The sequence below is a fragment of the Chironomus tepperi genome, unplaced genomic scaffold, assembly GCF_022539635.2.
Source record: "Chironomus tepperi strain 1889 unplaced genomic scaffold, CSIRO-AGI_Ctep_v1 contig_359, whole genome shotgun sequence".
Taxonomy (NCBI): Eukaryota; Metazoa; Arthropoda; class Insecta; order Diptera; family Chironomidae; genus Chironomus; species Chironomus tepperi.
This window is the reverse complement of record NW_027226481.1, coordinates 5,395-25,007: the sequence shown is the minus strand read 5'-3', so window position 1 is coordinate 25,007 and position 19,613 is coordinate 5,395. Positions and strand designations below refer to the sequence as shown.

The 19,613-nt window shown below is 30.7% G+C and overlaps 1 protein-coding gene and 1 long non-coding RNA gene across 2 annotated transcripts; one reads left to right on the top strand and one right to left on the bottom strand.

Moving 5' to 3' along the window:
- The first annotated feature begins 1,643 nt into the window (after window positions 1-1,643).
- On the top strand, window positions 1,644-7,313 carry LOC139094808 (tubulin beta-1 chain). The gene is made up of 2 exons (XM_070645986.1): window positions 1,644-1,912; window positions 5,458-7,313. Exons 1-2 carry the CDS (start codon window positions 1,856-1,858, stop codon window positions 6,742-6,744), a joined length of 1,344 nt encoding a protein of 447 aa, XP_070502087.1. The 5' UTR covers window positions 1,644-1,855; the 3' UTR covers window positions 6,745-7,313.
- A 360-nt stretch (window positions 7,314-7,673) lies between these two features.
- Window positions 7,674-16,273, bottom strand: LOC139094984 (uncharacterized). Its single transcript, XR_011544818.1, has 3 exons — window positions 16,089-16,273; window positions 14,586-14,636; window positions 7,674-7,744 (listed from the first exon to the last, which is right to left on the bottom strand). It is a non-coding gene; the product is annotated as an uncharacterized lncRNA (long non-coding RNA).
- Between the last annotated feature and the right edge of the window lie 3,340 nt (window positions 16,274-19,613).

The window sequence follows — 19,613 nt, the reverse complement described above, 5'->3', positions numbered from 1 at the left end:
TTAGCAGCATCTTTTGTTTTTATTCAATTGATAAAGTTTAGTTACGGGATCCAGTTCAGTAAAATATTAAAAGTTCTATAAAAATTCATAAAATGAAAGGTATAAACAGAAAACATCAAAATTAAGTTAAACTATTTAATATATTTTCAATTCACAGTTCTTATCCTGATCAGTTTCCTACTCATTCATTCTACATACTCTTGGAATCCTTTTAATTTCATCCGTTCAATTTATTGTGAAACTATGAAAAGCTATGGAAATTGTGACTGCTACGATTCTTGTTCATTAAAGGACGAAAATCCAGTATGTGCTGTCAGCGAAGATGTATACAATTCAAATATTAAATCAAAAATTATTAAACATGCATCATATTTTGCAAATTTCTGCTTTATGGCAAACTATGAATGTCAACATCGTATAGAATATAAAATAATTGACCTACACTATTGTTTATAATGTAATGTGATTTAATTTAGTTCTACTGAAAGTGAAAATAATCTGATCAATTAATTAAATATTAGCTAGCTTAAGTAAAGTCAATAGGGTTAAGTAAACTGAATAGGGGTAATTGTAAACTGTGCTTTGTGATTAAATGCTAATTTTTGACTCACTCTCTTAATAAATGTGTTACAAATTAATTAATTTACTACCTGATTAATTTAAATTTTCTTAAACATGGGAAATCAACCAGAAAATTTTCAACGGCCATTTTAAAAATGATGCAAACTTTTCTAAAAAGACGCGAAAATTATAAAAAATATTCGTTGAGTAATCAGTAAGCCAAAATATTTTTTTCCAATTTATTTTCAAGAGGAAGTGATCGTAATTTTAATTTGAATGCCAAATCAATCGATGACATCTTGATCTTCAAATTCGTGATAATAAGTTCTTTGAAAATGCATTGATAAGAAAAAACAAAAGGTGATTTTTTGTACAAAAATCGTGATTCCCGTATGTTAATATATTTAATCTAAAATAAACAATGCAAAAATATCCAATAAAAATTAACGACTTACCTGTTAAAAGGATGAAAGCTTCAATAAATTACAACACAATTTGTTAAAAGCTAATGAAATTAAGCTTTTTCGATAAAATTATCAAAAACGGTCACTTTGATTTTTAAATTTTTCGTTCAACCTCTGCATTCTACACAGTATGAAGTAAACATTGAAATTTTTTGAAAAATTTACCTTGATAAACGATATTTAACTGTGTGTGATTAATGTAAATTTGTTAAATCATGTATTTTTTATTAGTTACACTAATTAACGGCATGATTGATTTTCAATTTAATAGAAATTTTTTAGATTTTTTTCATTTTCACTACATGATGTGTAGAAGGCAAAATGGCCTTGTCAAGAAAATCCGTTACAGGGGAAAATCTGCTTTTATTTTGAAAATTTCCGGCAAAAAAGTTCATCATATTTCATTAATTACAGCACAAAATTGAGTAATAATTACACAGAAATCATTAGAATAAGTTGAAATTCATTAAACAACAGCAAAAAAGTAAGTAAATAAGGAATAAAAAATTGTGAATGCGGCTTTACAACGTCAATAAGGAGAAAAAATCGATTCACTTGTAAAAGATCATCCCCGCCTTAAAGGAAGCGTATAAAAGGAAAACCGCGAGAAAAATTCCCCTCATTTCTCATTGTTCGTCGCACTCAAGAAGACGTGTTTGGAAGAAAAAAAATAAGTGTTTAAAAGCCAAGCCCAAACCAAGACAAAAAAAAGTTAAAAATTAAATCAATATTTAATTTTTGTGGAAAAAAACATATTTGTGTAGCATCCAAAGCTATTTTGTATCTAATTTTTTAATTTATTGAATCAAAAGTAAAAAAACCAATTCAACATGCGTGAAATCGTTCATATTCAAGCTGGTCAATGCGGAAACCAAATTGGAGCCAAGGTAAGCAGATCCAGACAGTGAATTTCAAGAAATTTCGTGAACATTTGGCATATTAAAATATAAAAAAAAATAAGAATTGGATGTGAAAAGATGAAATATGAAGTTGCCGGTTGAACAAAAGACACAAATTCATTGAAATTTTTATGATTGTGTGAGAGACTCAGAAAAAAAGACATGAATCATGTTTTATTGATTAATTGCGATGAAAGTTGCATGAAATTCATAAAAATTCTAGTGAAACTGTAAAATTTTCCCGTAAATTGACTCAACTGTGAAATTATCGTCCATAAAAATTGTTAATATCTTATAAAATTTTGCAAAAATCTAACCATAAAAGCCGTTAGACTTTACATACACATAGAAATAGTTATCCGGTAAAACGAACACATTCATAGACGCCCTGAAAAAACGGTTACCGAAAAGCGCGTCCATCTTTATTTCCTCCATTCCGACACAAAAATCGATTTCTTTTTGGCTATAATTTCAATGAAAAATGTTCATTAAGGACAAATTTAATGAAATTTCCACATAATTCCTCAATTTTATAACGTAATTTAGAACATCCTACACTCATTTTGAATAATTTAATTAATTAATGTCCAAAATCCACATCCACCATACTAAAAATTCCTGAATATTTAGATTCCTTCATTATCATTTTTGATTGATAAACAAAATCTTTATAGTCGTTCTTTTCATTCCATTTTCGTGTTTTTCAAGATCATTTTATTATTAATTAATGATGATCTCATAAGTCGGCGATATATTTGCACTTGTGTATACTTCTTTTTATCTGGATCTTGACATTCCGTTTGTATATTGTCATTTCGGGAAATTTTGTGAATATTTGCAACTATTTTTAGCAATTTTGAGAAAATTTAGACTAAATTTTGTGATTTGAGAGATTCAGTCATGTAATTTGCATAGAGCTGGATCTCGTATGATCCAGAGATGTAAATTACATGTTAATAAAATTCATAAAATAGAATTTGAGTATGTTTTGCAAGAATTTGCATTAAATTTTGCTCACTGGATCATTAAGAATAAATTTTACACATCGTAAATTTACATTTTAAGTGCAGCAATGCACTGGATATTGAATTTTAAGTGCCTAACCATGTATTTCAAAAATCTTTATATACTTAAGATTATTTAATTAATTTTTTGTTATGTCTTGTAAGAAATACGAGACATTTGGGTGTAAAATCTGGTTTTTCATAGTATTGGGTTGTTGGATATGAAATTATACTGCAGTTTGGAACAAAATCGATAAAATTTTTCCATGCAGACATGAAAATTTAGTTTGTTGTTGTTGGATATGAAATTGATTTTTTAAAAAGTTAACTACTGGATCTTGAAACTTGAGAATTTATTTTACTGGATCTTAGAATTTTTTACACTGGATCTTAATATTCAGCAATTTTCAGATCCATAAAATCAATAATCCACCGAAAAATCAATAACATGAAAAAAATCTTCGTATGGCTACATTTCAGCAACACTGTATCTTGTCTAATACATTGAGTATTATAATACCAATAAGCATGTATGAGTAACAACGACAAAAAAAACTATTTTGTCAATGGATGTAATTTCATATATCGAAAACTAAACGTTCTGTGATCGCAAAAAATATAAGGCACACACAGTAACACGACAAAAAACTTTTTTTACTTCCATTTATGGTCATTTTTTCGTCGCTAAAACTTCTTATTTTATTTCCCACATAAGAAAATTTGTTGTGAATGCTCATTCAGCATCTCAATCCGAAAGTGACTGTCTTGTTCTCTTTGGCATATCCCGTTAATTTCGTCTCTTTTTATTTCTTGTGCATATATTTTCATGCCATAAATTTAGCTTTTATTTCCATGAAATTATCGAAAAGAAGCAGCCTTGACTAAACAAATGCTCAATTGTGTCTATTGATGTCTAACTATCACGCACCATTTCCAGCAACATATATTAATATTTTCTATATTGTAAAGATGAAAAGTGACGCAGTGTAGAGAAAATTTTTTCTACTTATTATTTAATGATATAAATTGTTTCGTACCAAGTGGCGATATACTCGATAATTTTTGGTACCTTTTGTTCAATACGGAACTAAAAAAAAAGTATTTATGTGGGCGTTAGTTTCATTAACGGAAAAAACAAATCAACAAATAACAATATGCGATGTCAAGTTTGTTGTCAGGGGATGTACGAGGCTAATTGAATTTTCAATTTTGTAGATTTTTGGGATTTATAAGGTTTTGAAATGATTGTAAAACATTTGTAATGTTTTCAATTCTTTGAATAGATATTGAATGGTTTTAAGTAAACATTTGTGGGGTTTTCAAACATTGAGATTAACATTTTTGTAACTTTTAATTAATTTATCCTCAAAATAATGCACAGCTGTCCCATTCAGCACCATATGCCACTTAGATAAATTCCATAAATTCCCTATTTTAAAACCCAACGATCATCCATCCCTGAAAATATTTTTTTCGCTTTCCTATCAAAGATACACATCAGCGCGTTGTAAAAGTCAACAGACTGTAACATGAATTATAACAATTGAAGAGCGCAGCATGAATGTAGTTGTATTTTAGTAATGGAATGCGAGAGATACATACAATAAATTATATTTTTTAATGCGGTATCTTTATTTTCGCGAATGAAAATAACAAAAAAGAAAGGAGGAGAAATTTCTTGTACTTCTTATTTTGCTGTGCATAATGAGATCAGCATCTGGTATTAAGTAGTAGTTTCCAAGCGCCCACGAATCATATTTTTTTAATACACGCAAAATTTTTATTTCCATCATATTTCTTTCCAATTGATTGCGAAACAATGTTAATGGCCTTTCCGGTTCTCTCGTAGCTACGTGCGGCGAGTAGCAAGATTAATGATTGTGCCGCGTCTACATAGTTTTCATACTATGTTTGCATATTTTCTATTACTATGGCAACAGTGACGTGCATTTCTTTCTTTCTTTTCGACGGCTTACTTTTTCCAATACAGTTAGGTTGGAATTTAGTGGAAATGATGAGATGTTAATGACTTTAGCGCATTTTATGAGATTTTTGGGGAGAAAAATTTAACGAAATTTTAGAGTTTAAATTTTAACGATTTTCATAAATTTGAAAAACTTAGAAGCAATGCTTTAAAATTTGAAAATTCAACGATTTTAAGTTTAAAAAGTAAAGAATCTGCAAAATAGTACATAATAATGTAGTTAATGAAGAATGAACATTCCATTTCTCGTACCTACTCATCCAAAACGATCGCGTATTATTTCACGTAAAATTGCTCTTGAAAAAAAGAAGTTACATGAAATATTTTCTCATTCTCTCATTTCTTACTTTCTTGTTCCATTCTTCACTTATACTTTTTTTGAGGTCGTCGTCATTTAGGTGTTGCCACTATGATTCATCGTGTTTTAATGTTGACGGCTTTATAGGTCAATTATGTTCACGAAAGTTATTCATTTTAACTTAATTTGCAAATAAAAAAATAACTAATCTAATTATTATTATTTAATTTTTCTTTACTCTGAATAGTTCTGGGAGATTATCTCTGACGAGCATGGAATTGACGCAACTGGCGCATACCACGGTGATTCCGATTTACAATTGGAACGCATCAATGTTTACTACAATGAAGCTTCAGGTGGAAAATACGTTCCACGTGCAGTTTTAGTCGATTTGGAACCAGGTACAATGGACTCAGTTCGTTCCGGACCATTCGGACAAATTTTCCGACCAGATAACTTTGTCTTTGGACAATCTGGTGCTGGTAATAACTGGGCTAAGGGACATTACACGGAAGGTGCTGAATTAGTCGATTCAGTTCTCGATGTCGTACGCAAGGAAGCTGAATCATGTGATTGCTTACAAGGATTCCAATTGACACACTCACTCGGTGGCGGTACTGGATCTGGTATGGGAACATTACTTATCTCAAAGATCCGTGAAGAATATCCAGATCGTATTATGAACACGTATTCAGTCGTGCCATCACCAAAAGTATCAGATACAGTCGTCGAACCATACAATGCCACACTCTCAGTCCATCAGCTTGTTGAAAACACCGATGAGACATATTGTATTGACAATGAAGCTCTCTATGACATTTGTTTCCGCACATTAAAACTCACAACACCTACATATGGTGACTTGAACCATTTAGTATCATTGACAATGTCCGGTGTAACTACCTGCCTTCGTTTCCCTGGTCAACTCAATGCTGATTTACGTAAATTGGCTGTCAATATGGTTCCATTCCCACGTCTTCACTTCTTCATGCCTGGCTTTGCACCATTAACATCACGTGGCTCACAACAATACCGTGCATTAACCGTTCCAGAATTGACACAACAAATGTTCGATGCCAAGAACATGATGGCAGCTTGTGATCCACGTCATGGACGTTATCTTACAGTTGCCGCTGTATTCAGAGGACGCATGTCAATGAAAGAAGTTGACGAACAAATGCTCAACATTCAAAATAAGAACAGCAGCTACTTCGTCGAATGGATTCCAAATAATGTAAAGACAGCCGTTTGTGACATTCCACCACGTGGTCTTAAGATGAGTGCAACATTCATTGGAAATTCAACAGCCATTCAAGAACTCTTCAAACGTATTAGCGAACAATTCACAGCTATGTTCCGTCGTAAAGCTTTCTTGCATTGGTACACTGGTGAAGGTATGGACGAAATGGAATTCACAGAAGCTGAAAGCAACATGAACGATCTTGTCAGTGAATATCAACAATATCAAGAAGCAACAGCTGATGAGGATGCTGAATTCGATGAAGAACAAGAAGCTGAAGTTGACGAGAATTAAATTCGTTCTTCAAATATCCTTTTTATGTCCTAAAAACCTTCCTTCCTCCCCAAAAAAAACAAAACTCTTCTCTCAAAAAGTTTAATAATGCAAAATGTTTGGAAAAAAATGCTTTTTAATGTGTAACACACTGCCTGCCTCCCCCCCTTTTTCTCAACAAAACAACAAAAAAGTTTCATTTTGAAATTTCTGTAATTTTTTTAATTTTTTTGAAATTTGTAAAATCTCAAAATATCTTACACAATTTTGCAAGAATGAAGGAATTAAAGTAAGAATGAAAAGTTTCTGTCATAAAATTAAATATATATAAAATTATTAACTAAAACACAAGAAAAAACAATTTGTTCCTTTTTTTTAATTCATTTGCATTATTATTGATGATATCAAAACGATAAAAGACCGAATTACATGGCAGTATTGTTTCTCAAAATTTTCGTCCTTTTTTTCTCAAAAGAAAAAAACTAATTTGAAAATGGCATTTTTTAAGGAAATATTAAGAGAAAAATGGAAGGAATCCACATGATTTCGTAATAAATCGTTGCATTGCTTTAAATTAACGTCAAAAATAAGATTGTAAATGGCTTTATTTTATTTTTAATTTTGCAGACAGTTTTTATTTGTTTCCATTGAGCTTTTTTACAGGAATTTTTGTAGCAAATTTTTCTTTCGATTGTTCTTATATTGTAATGCTGGATAATGATGATTGTTGAGATTGTGACTCGTTTTTGTAATGAGAAATGCTCTCAATAAAGAATTGGATTTTGGAAGTTTGTGAACAGAAAATAATATGAATTTTGTGTTGACTTTTTATGGATGTTGATTATATTAAATTTCTTTGATTCTAGGTCAAAATTTTCTGATATGAATATTTTTGATACTTTGTAAAAGGCAGCATAACATTGGTGAATTTATTCGCTGATCTATCTGTAAGGTGATGTATGTCATGTCATGGATCTTTCATAAAAACATCAACTGGATGTTCGTGCATGCTGACATATTCCTGAAATCATAAAGTGCAACTATAGGTCCAGGACGTATCAGGGTCTTAGAGCTAATTTAGAATGTCTCAAAATTATTGACATTTTGAAAAATAACGGTCATAAATTATTTGAAAATTTAACGGCCATAGACAATTTGAATTTTATTTTTGAAAATTAACGGAACTTATTCTAAGTTCAAAACTATAAAATTTGACTTTTCAAGAACTGCATTCCAATCAGCTTCTTCTTGACACTTAATGGCATCCATAACAATACAGTTACCATCTACCTCTCTTTCTCTCTCCAAAAAATATATAAATTAAATCTGCAAAATCTCTTTTCGCTTGATTTTCAAATATAATCAGCATATCCATCCATTTGCTTACATTACGATTAATATTCTTTCAAACATTTTTATTATAATGAACAAAAAAAAAAATCTTAAAATGCTGATGAGGTTTTTAAATGGAAGTAACGAAACAGAAGAGAAAAATTCATGAGAAATAAAAAGTTCATTAAACTTTTTTTTTGAGCAAGAAATTTTTTGGTGATTTTTATATTATGCTTTTTTCAGGTTTAGCTACACACTTGTGTGGGATTTTACTTGTACGCGTTGAAGACAATTTGCACATCTTAGTTTGTTTACTTAATGAAGACATAAAAAGAAAACAATCCTAAAAAAATTTACATTGTAAGTATGGAGGTGGCTTATATGTTTTATGGCATCAAAAATAGACTTTTCATTATCTTAAGTCTTTTTCGATTAAGGTGTAAAAATAACGAAAATTTTCAATTTGAATTTTATTGCTGTTGTGAGGTTTTGACTGAATTTGTACATCTTTCATAAACTTTTGTACGGTTTTAAAAAAGTAAACATGGAAAAAATCAGAATTTCGCAGTTATTAATTTAATTAACCGTCTGAACATCAAAATAACAGTAAGTATCACACATAAAAGACCCATTTATTAAGTTCATTGCAAACTTTTACCTATTTGTTTTGTGAAAGTTTCTTAAAAATAATAATTTTGTTTCACTTTTACAGCATAATAATCAAAAACATCAGAAATGGACATCGGGAAAAAGAAATTTAAATTTATTAAGTTTTCTGGTCTCCAGCGATGACTTTTTATGGACATCTGTCTGCAATTTTTTTCGTATTTCGCTCTCTTGACTACCTTTGTATCATGGGAATTAATTATGATGATTACACAGCCTGAAATGTTGTAGACGTGGATTCTCATAGCTAGCCACATCTGTACATTCAAGTGTTGCCTATATCTAAGACTTCAAATTGATTGCATAATGTCTGTGTCTATCACGAGTGATATTTTATTATTGCATGCTTGCTACATACACAAACATGCTTCATCTCACTGTCTAGATAGGATTATTTGCCTCTGCAATATATGGTCGAAGCCATATATGTGAGAAGACTTGCGAATACAAAGCAAATTAATCTTTCCTTTTCACTTTCCGAAAAAAATTAATATTTATTGTTATGCTGCTGACAGGTTCAAAATGTTAATATTTGGTCGATATTGTAATAAAGCGCTTATTGGATGAAGCTTCAGGCGGTCGGGAGCAAAAGTTAGACAGCAACGACCCTGCAAAGCATTCAAAAATAACTACAAATCATTCTGTTAAAGCTGAAAACAATCAATAAGAAAAGATCCAGTGGACTTAAAATCAGGTAAGTAAAACTGACATTAAAAGTGCATTTTTTTCCTTGAAATACCACCTTAAATGATTATTTATCGATTTATTAAGAAAATATCAGTGATTCATATTCATTATTAATAATTTTAACAACACATATATATTTTCATCATTACATTCCTCCCTCAAAGGCACCTTTAGACATGAAAAAATAACAAATGCGTGGAGAAGATTGAATATAATAACAAGAAGCATACGTACGTATGTGAAAAGTGCTGTGCCACGCCTAAAGTAATGAAGAAGATAATATGCAATTTTCTCTCCTTACTTTTTCATCCCATATGGATTAAAAATAGGCATTTATTCATAATTTACAGACATAAAATACCCCTAAAGCATGTAAGATGCCTTCATTATTCTGATAATTTTAGCAAGAAGTTGCGTGCATAAGAAAATTCAATTTCCTCAACTTCCGCTGTTTGTTATCATAAATCCATTTAGAAGTCGATATAATCAGTGAAATTGTTGGAAGTGAGACTGACTGTGCTATTCCGTTTGTATGCTAATCACTCAACACGGTGTTTAAGAAGCTTCAACTACATAATTGCACTTAACTACCGTTAATTACAATGTGAAGATGCCACACATCATATTGTGTGGTTAGCCATGACAAATTTAAATACAAATTGAAGTGTCAACGACTCAACATAAACATTTCAATGTAAAGTATTTAATTCAGAGACAGTCATTTAATTACTTTATGGATTTAAGACAACTTTCTGTATTAAGACAGCGTGTGGATGTAGAAAAAAATTTTATTCTTTGGAAATAAGATTTAAGAAAGTCAATGGATTCTTTTCTTCTTTGCATACATGAAAACTCGATTGAATTTCTAAAGTGAAGATTAAAATTTATTGATGCAGCACAGTAAGGGGAAGAAGAGTCAGACGGGAATAGGCGATCAAATGTATATGAGTGCATGCCGTTAAGAATATAATTGTCATCGTGGGTGTGTTGAATGACTTGATTTGTGAATATGCAATAGTTAATAGTTAAATGTTATGATGACGACTACTTCTTATATCGACTGAAAGGAGTAGAGATAGACACAAAAATGAATATGTGACATCTGGTATTTATATCAATATTTTCATGAGTCAGCTTTTTATATATTCAATGATATAACAATGATCATCTTAAACCACGTCAAATGAACAGTAGAATCTAGCATTTACTGACGACATAACTCGCTAGTATCAATAAAAGAATTTACAATTTAATTCAAAACACATAATTCTCAAGCTTAAAATAGGAAATATAATCAAAAAAATTAAATTCCATTGACACCATCGTAGCATAATAAAAATTTATTTTTATTGTTATGGAAATTTGAGAACGAACAAAATGTCGATTAAATTTCATTTTTCATTAATTGTCAACTGTAAAGAGTAAAATATGAATCATGTTGATCATTTTTATGTTATTATGCCACTTTTTTATAATCTCTTTATTCATGCATTAATGGTTTTGTATGGGACACATCAGTGTAGGCAGTTCATCAGAATTTCTTTACGAATCACCTTTATTTGAAACTGGTTTCCCTTGTCGCACAGACTTAAACACATACACAAGTATATGCGGTAGATCGTAGGCGACCAAAATCACCTCCGAGAAATCTCAAATTCAAATGAATAATGAATCAAATCGGCTAAACTATTCAAATGCCTAATTCACATAGGCACAGTCACACACATACATAGAAAAATGCAAACAACTTCACCATCTTTGGGTAATTTCCTGACTATCGTCAGTTAACTACATAAACAATAAAATTATTAAGTTTAATAGAATGCCACACAATAATGTCTTTAATAAGTGCTTGAAATAGATTATTAAGCGTGGGTCGACATCAACATGATCATTCATCTTAATCTCTGCTTAACTTTCTGACTTATTTACTCGATGCGGTTTTTGGTGCTGCTGACGAAGTAGTGGTGGAAACCTTAAGTGTGAATTAATTGAGATCAAGCAAGTAATATAATATTATGAATGAATTATAATGAATGAATGGTCAGCAAGTGAACTGTTAAATTTGTAAGAGACTTAGAGCATTTTTTTTTTGCTGTGCAGAAGAAATCAAAGTGGGTGATTACGATTAATGATCGGTTTATTATTAATTGGCTACAGTTCAATGGAATTTTAAAAATTTCTGCAATGAACAATTGGTTTGAATTTGTTGATTTTTGATGGGTTTGTTGACTTTGTTTTAGAAGATTGTTAATGGAAGTTACAGAATATTAAGGAAATTTGATTCTATGAGTGTTAAAATATTTTTTGACATATTTCTATACATTTAATGAAGACTTGAAGAATTTTAAATGGAAAATTTGATTTTCAAAATCAACAAAATGCGTCTTTGCTAACTTGTGTCTTGGCTTTTTGAATGAAAAATGTCAAAAATTAATCTATTCAAAAAAGTTAACCTCATTCTCATTTTATGAATAAACAAGATCGTTACACAAGACCAATAACATTTAAATAACATAGATCACCCACATTCACTTGTGAATATTGAACATAAATTTCATGCCATTTAGAAATTGCCTCTTATATTCATTCTTACTGGCTATACTTAAGTCAATTGTATATTTGCCAACTTATATTTTTTTATACTTTTAGTTCCAAACGTTTATAGGCTTCGATAAAGTATTGTTAACATGCATTCACTTTAGAAATCGGCACTTTTAAGTTATTTTTTTCTATCTTTCTCTGTTTGTATATAATGACTAGCGTGAAATAGGAGTAAGAAGAAGTAAAGGAGCTTTATTTATAGTCACAAACTCACAATCATACAATAGTCGAAGCAGCAGCAAATTTTATACGATTATATCTCTTCAGTTTTGTGACCAAAATAAGACAGAATGAGAGAAAGAAAAGAAAACATAGCAATGGAATGTATTCAGTTGATTCTATTTTCATTCAGCTTAGAGATTAAAGATTTTAGAAATCAGATTCCATAAAAAGAATCTTCGAATAGTGTTAAGAAACATTTATATAGCTATTAATGCCCAATACAAATATGGAATTAAAATAATCCGAGCAGTTAAAGATGAATTTGCTATTAATAGACATGAAGATGATGCTTGAGATATTGTTGAGGCTGTGATTAGCTAGTTATGATGTAGATGAAGTATTAATTGGGGCCTGAGTATTTATTTTGTTGAAGATTACCACAGTTGGAATAATATTCCATAAATAAAGGGTCGTATGAATGAGTTACAATCTAAATATTAGGGCATTTATTAAGGAACGACGAGAAACATAACTGAGAATCGAGTTTGAGCAAACATTACTAATGTAACTAATCTACACAACCCCAATGAACTCTAAAACCTCAAGTTTCTTTTAAAAATCGCCACAAATATTGTGAAAAAAATCATTAATCACAACATTCAAAGAACGCATGATCAAAAGAGCATACACATCACCTTCATTCTGCTGACCTGACACTGCAACACATTCATTTAATGATCATTGAGATTAGTCAGAATTTTAAAATGTTTTTCTACTTAAAAATCAAACAACAAATTTTTTATATTGACTTTTTCATTCAGCACTTCTCGGGATATAAACATTTTATACCTACTTCGGTCAATACGCTGCCGACAAAAATGGATTGATGACATAATTGTTGTTCATACTTTCAATCTAAGCGATTCTTACATAGAAAGTTATAGCGAGAATTGAGTAAATAAAAATACAGTAAAAACAGCTCAATTCTTTTTCGCATTGCTGATTGTTTTTTTTCATTCATCTATTTTTTTTTATTCATCGTATGAATAAGTATATGCTGTTTGTGTTTATATACATATTTGCTATTGAAAATGTGTGACTGCAATAACAATTCATAACATTTATTATTATTGAATTTAAGAGAGGATGTATGTGTAGGCGTTCTCGAGTAGTCTCTGTCGCCGTTTTTTATGTATTGCTGGAATGTATATTTTTTTCTCGTCCATTAAATTAAAAACAATCACTTTTTATTGTGTACCGGAGATTATTAAAAAATATGTTTATGAATATTTCTACTTTTTACGATGTTAATGGGGCAGGGAGAAGAAAGCGATTGATCTTGAAATGAATATGGAAGGATGGAGAGAAAAAAAGTAATTAAAATTTGAATGACTCATTGAATGTTATTGTGAAGTTACCAGGTATAAGTGGGTTGAGAGGCACTTTTTATCGGTTCTCAAGTCGAGATATTCCGGGATAAGGTTGATGTCGATCCTGTCTAGAACTCGATATTCTGTCAAAGGATGAGAAGTTTCTGACGTAGGTTCAATATGGCAACTTGTTATCGCCTGACAGTTGCACAATTTTGTGCTATTCTACTGATCAGTTGTTATTCACTGATAATCACCAAGATGACATCTCTCTTTTGACAACACCTAGATCTTTTTAATTTTGACTGAAGAAGAGATGACATGACATGGAATCATGCGAAATGTGCGATATTTTTAGTGAAATAGGTCGTGAATCTAAAATGTTGACCCAAATTTTTAACACAACAGTGCGATTTCCCATTTAAAAAGTGTTTGTCAGACACTAATTTAGATAGGTTCATATCAATTCTTAGTAATAAACGTATACAACCCTTGATACTTAACTTGATAAGTTGACGTTAAATTTACTCATTCGACTTTGAACAAAACACTTCACTACCTGGTGCTACCTAGTTATAAATGTCTAAAGTACTTGGGTAGTAAACTTCATCGTTCTGTCAAGCGAAGGAAATGCTTTAAAAAATCACAAGTGCAAATTCAACTTCCATAAAAAAATTTATTACACTGCACTTAAATTTCATACATGTGCAGTTAACGATTCCTATGCTTTCATACACAACTTATGTCTCAAGTCTTTTCGTACTCATGAAGAAAATTTCTTTATAATAATGAATATGTTTTCTTTCTTCCTTTCTTTACATTTATGTTATTGTAGCTACCCCAAAAAGGTGCTGCTTCCATGTAAATTTCAATTAATCATACATATGCAAACCATTTTAAAAAGCCAGGTTCCATTAAAGTCACATTGAATATTTATTTTTTCTATGAAATGAGCTAGGTAAAATGATTTATCTGATATACAGCTTCTTGCACATACACACAATACAATGTAAGACTCAACATAATGAAACTTATACATACGCTACTTGCAGTTGGATGAATGAAGGCGTAAAAAATTATTGTGTGTTGAATCTAGAAGAAGAGAAGAGGAAAGAATGCTAGTTTCTGGAGATGATTGTGAGTATCATGCATGTACAGTTGGTTTTATTAACCAATCTTTTAACGATTTACGGTTTCATATTCTATTTAAATTGTTTAATTTATGTAAAATATGGAAATATATTGCCATATGCTGCCAAATTGAATTTTTTTCTGCTCTCACTCATCGATGAGATCACTTGTTAAAATAAATGTAAAGAAAAGAGATTGAAAGCAACGTGTGGATTATTATGGTTTCAATTTACGGATGTATTCTAATTAAAAAATGACGTAACTTCATGCTTCATGCACTTTTTACAAACAGAATAAGAACAATTGGATGTGTTGTGGTTGGTCTGTAACAGACGTTGCGTTATGATTTTGTTTTTTGTTCAGAATTTTATTATTAAATATTGATTTTTAGATGAAACATGGTTGTTGTGTGGCTAGTAAGTAGAGGATGAAAAAGAGAGTCTTGAAAATCTTGAGATTTTACATTTTCGTCATGAATAAGTCACCAAAATCAAGTTTTCAAAACTGAATAATCTTAAATTTTTAATTCAAGTGAGACTTGTCTGTAGTGCTTCGTCACTTACTAGAATAGAGACTGATTGTTATATCTGTTGTATGTGACCATCTCAAATTACTAACAAAACAGCATTAATGGCTATGTGCTTCTTTTTACTAGTTATGGGATAGTTTGCCTTAATGCAAAAATTTATAGAAGGTCATCTTATTGTGATATGACAGTAGAGCGGTCAAGCTAGTATGTTAACTCAGAAATTTGATATATTGTCAATATTAAGTATAAGTTGCAGCACTAAGGATGAATATGGAAATGAAAATTCTTTATTTCACATTACGTAATGAATGAACAACCGACAAAAAATTTAAATGTCTAGAAAATCTTCCCACAGCTGAATATCTACCGGCTTTAGATAGAATCAATATTAAGTACTACTCAAGTAACAATTTGCAAACAATATCTTTAATACCGGCATAAGAATGACAATCAGACCATGATCTGGTAGATCAATCAAATCTTTAGCTGTCTTTCACAATAAAGATCCAATTAAGCATTGATTTCATACTCCGATTCCTTTAAAATTGACACATAATAATCTCAACAAAAAAACCTTCAGCTATCATTCATAAAACCCACAACATAATGTGTCACAAAATTGATTAATGTGCGTTCATATATCATACATTATGCGTTCCAATTCCTAAACAACATAGTGAAATTAATCAAATTATATTTAATTAAATTTTATGTTTTTGTGCAATTTCAATTTTCTCTCTAATTATATTGCAGACAAAACTGCAGCAATATTTCAATGATACATCAATAACGGTGCATCAAGCATTTCAATTAGTCCAACCTAACAGACATGCTCGAGTTCAACAGCCTCTTATCGATCCGAAATAATTCCAATTTAAACTCACTCGGTACAGTGAAAAAAAAGTTTTCCGACAGCGAGTCTGCTCAGTTATAGGCAGAAAAACTTTCACGTGTGCATGCTGCAATTTATTGATTTTTTTTTCTCTCAACTCATTTTTTTCCTTTTTCTACTTCTTTTCCTGTTTCTATTTTTAAGGTTTAAAATGTGAAAATGTTAAACAATACTGCTGAAAATTGCATGACTACAAACTTTTTGGCTTCCTAAAAATAAATATTTGTGTCTTGTTTCATTTACTTCATGATATTTCTTTTGATAAGATAAGAATTGCTTTATTCTTAATTGTAGCGCTTTTTTGAGGAATTTGATTTCATTTGTAGATTGATGACTGGTCTGACGGACGGACTGTAGCAACTAATGATGTAAAATATTTAGGTTAATGCTGTTAATGCATCAAATGTCTGATGATTTATTACATTCCATGTAAAGAAATGCAATAGATGTAATTTTTCAATGCACAGACAGACTTAATTGATGAAGTGAACTGCTTGCATATAAGTTTTAATTGTTGAAGTCAATGTTGTGTAAGTTTTTGCAATAATTAAGGCAGTTAAATGTTTATTTATGAGTAATTGATTAGTCTGGTCCAAAATGAGTAATAAACTCTGATTCAAATATTAGTTAGCCCTTGAAACGTGCTTGAGTCATAAAATTAATATCATAAAAATGTATCACATCATAAATCATCTTGTTTGAATATACTATCTGCTACTATCTTATATGGATCTTAATTCGTCTGAAAAGAAATTCATTTTCTGGATTCAAAAATGCAAATTTGAGAAATGGGTCTTTTTTGAACATTTCTAAGTGCTAGATACTCATTATATAACCTAGAGGAAGCTTCTGTTCTTAAACCACTTATCCTATAGCTTTAGTACCGATTCTAGTCATCCATACTGATTATAGGAGAGCTTATTAATCAAGCAGTTTAGCAATTGTCTAAATATCCATTCCATCTACACACATTTCCTAATATCCAAGCATAAGTCGGGATTCTTTCGCTTCCAAATACCAACAATAATGCACAGTTTGAGTAATTTCCAACGAAAAGCTTCAAAAGCGTCTTTTCTATTAACCTGAGACATTAATCTTACTGTATAATGTGCATACAACGAACGGAATCGTTGATTATTGTTAATCAAACTTTGTTTATAAAATCTCATGTCGTCATTTCGTACAAATACAGATAGCGTCGCTCATTATTTTAGCACTTGATGAAGAAAATTACAAATAAAGCAAGAAAAAAAAAATTATGTCACTGCATCGTATATAGACACATCTGTATGGAAAGTTTAACTGTATGACAAGTAATTTATTGCCGCTCATCAAGCCGGCAAGTGATGTAATCTGTATATGTGTCGTGCTTTATATATTTTTTGCACATACAATGTTGCAGCATTATACTACTTTAGCTATGACTGTATTGTTATGATATATTCACATTTTCTACTCGGAAAGCTCATACATCATCATTTTGTTATTTTTAGAAATCGAATCGAGCTTGTTTAGTAGAAATAAATGTTAAAATAACAATAACAATATGTATGTGACCACTACACGATTTCTGAGCATCTATGACGACCATTGAAGATGTATCAATGACAAATGATTAAAATCGTGTGCTATGTACAATTATTTAACTTTCACTGTAATTTGGATTTTAAAAGAAGTCTTAAACTTTCTACTTTCGTGTCGAAAAATTGTGTACTGTTTGGAGTTTTGAGTGGTATTAAAGTTTTTAATAAGCAATTAATTTTGAGTTAGGGGTTTTGTGCATTAAGCCTTTTCAAATTTGAGGGTTTTTATTGAGAGATTAAAGTAATTATTTTTGGAATGTTGGTGGGAAAGTTCAGAGTCTAATGTGGATATTGACTATAATGACATAATGAGCATCTGTAAAGTTATTGCTGTTCATTAAAGATAGTCAGACACTGTGTCTGCCTTTGCGTGTTGCAACAGAGCGCGCATGAGTTGTTAGAATAGACAAATTGTCCATTTAGACATGTATTCGAGAATCTGTGCTAAGCAACTGATCCTGTGAGTCGCCACACAGTTTATAATGACATAGCCCAAAATTCGTCTCATTTCACAACACATCCGTCATAAATAAAACAACAATCAACAATGATCTGCAAAAAAAAATCAAAACTTATAATAATTTCACTGGCACACCCAAAACAATTCATATCTTTGTATCATATCTTCATAAAATCGCAGCCCGTATACAATCATCAAATCCTAAATTCCGTTACAAGACAATTTCATTGATTTCAGGTCAGAAAAACACGTTTTATGCACAATTTTGGGGAAACAATCTGTCGATTAATCTATAAAGCTATTAATTTAGTCGCTCCAACTGTATTTGACAGATCATTTTATCATAACTGACACCGCATCATGTGGGAGCAAATATCGAGAAAAGTTAATGAACAACTGGCTTGGTGTGACTTCTTTTTCTTGACTAAGTACCATAAGCTGAGTGTTTACAAACAGATACAGAAATTTCAAGACTTTCCATCCTACTTCAAAGATCTAAAAGGAACATTTAAGAAGACATGCAAATAGACGTTTGACAGTCAACAATTACCTCACAAAATAGTTTGTCATTTTTTGTGGGTCTTTTCACAATTTTTACAAACTTCATTTTCACTTCCAAAAATGGACATTTTTGGTCAAATTTAAAAATATAATTTCATTTGACTTTTTGTCTTGTGCCTCATATTCTTCATCCAATCATGACTCACATTAAAGTGATCTCAAAGTCATTTATATTAGACATTTGTGAGAATATTAAGCAAAACGGAGACAAACAAAACAAAGCAATTTTCTCATATCTTATCAAAAATCATCGACATTATCATTAACCATAAAAGTCATGAATTAAATGCTGAACCTACGCTAATGGCTTCGACCGATGTTTACGAAAAACTTCATTCCATTCAATTTAAGTTTTTTTATAGTGCTGCGCTGATAAGTCGGAGATATTATATGATTCTCTTCATTGTGACTTAATTCAATTTCGACACAATTGTTGGAATGGCTTTCGCTAATTCATTTTTTTTGGTAATGAAGTCATGGGTGGCTTGATGATTCTCATATAAAGTTTATATCACATATTATCAGATATTAAAGGGATTATGATTTAGATAACAGATTAGACAAGAGACTTTGGAGCTTAGTTTTTTCGGAATTAGGCTAATTGATGTCTTGTGATTAGAAAACAAGCGTGGGTAGATGACAATGCTCAAGGGTAGAAACATAGGAAGATGTAAATTTTATGTTCAAGAACAAGTTTTTATTAATATTGCTAAATTATATTACTTTATGATCTGTGTACAACTAGCTAACTTACCTGCTCAGCTCTTAGGCAGATTTTTTTATTGCATTATAACTTTATTACGATATCCGAGCAGCACAGTGCAGTCACTAGGGTGTCTTTAGGTAGCTACATTGACGGCAAGTCTGATTTGATCTAATGCCAACCGAATGCGACAGCTATAGATGCAGTATT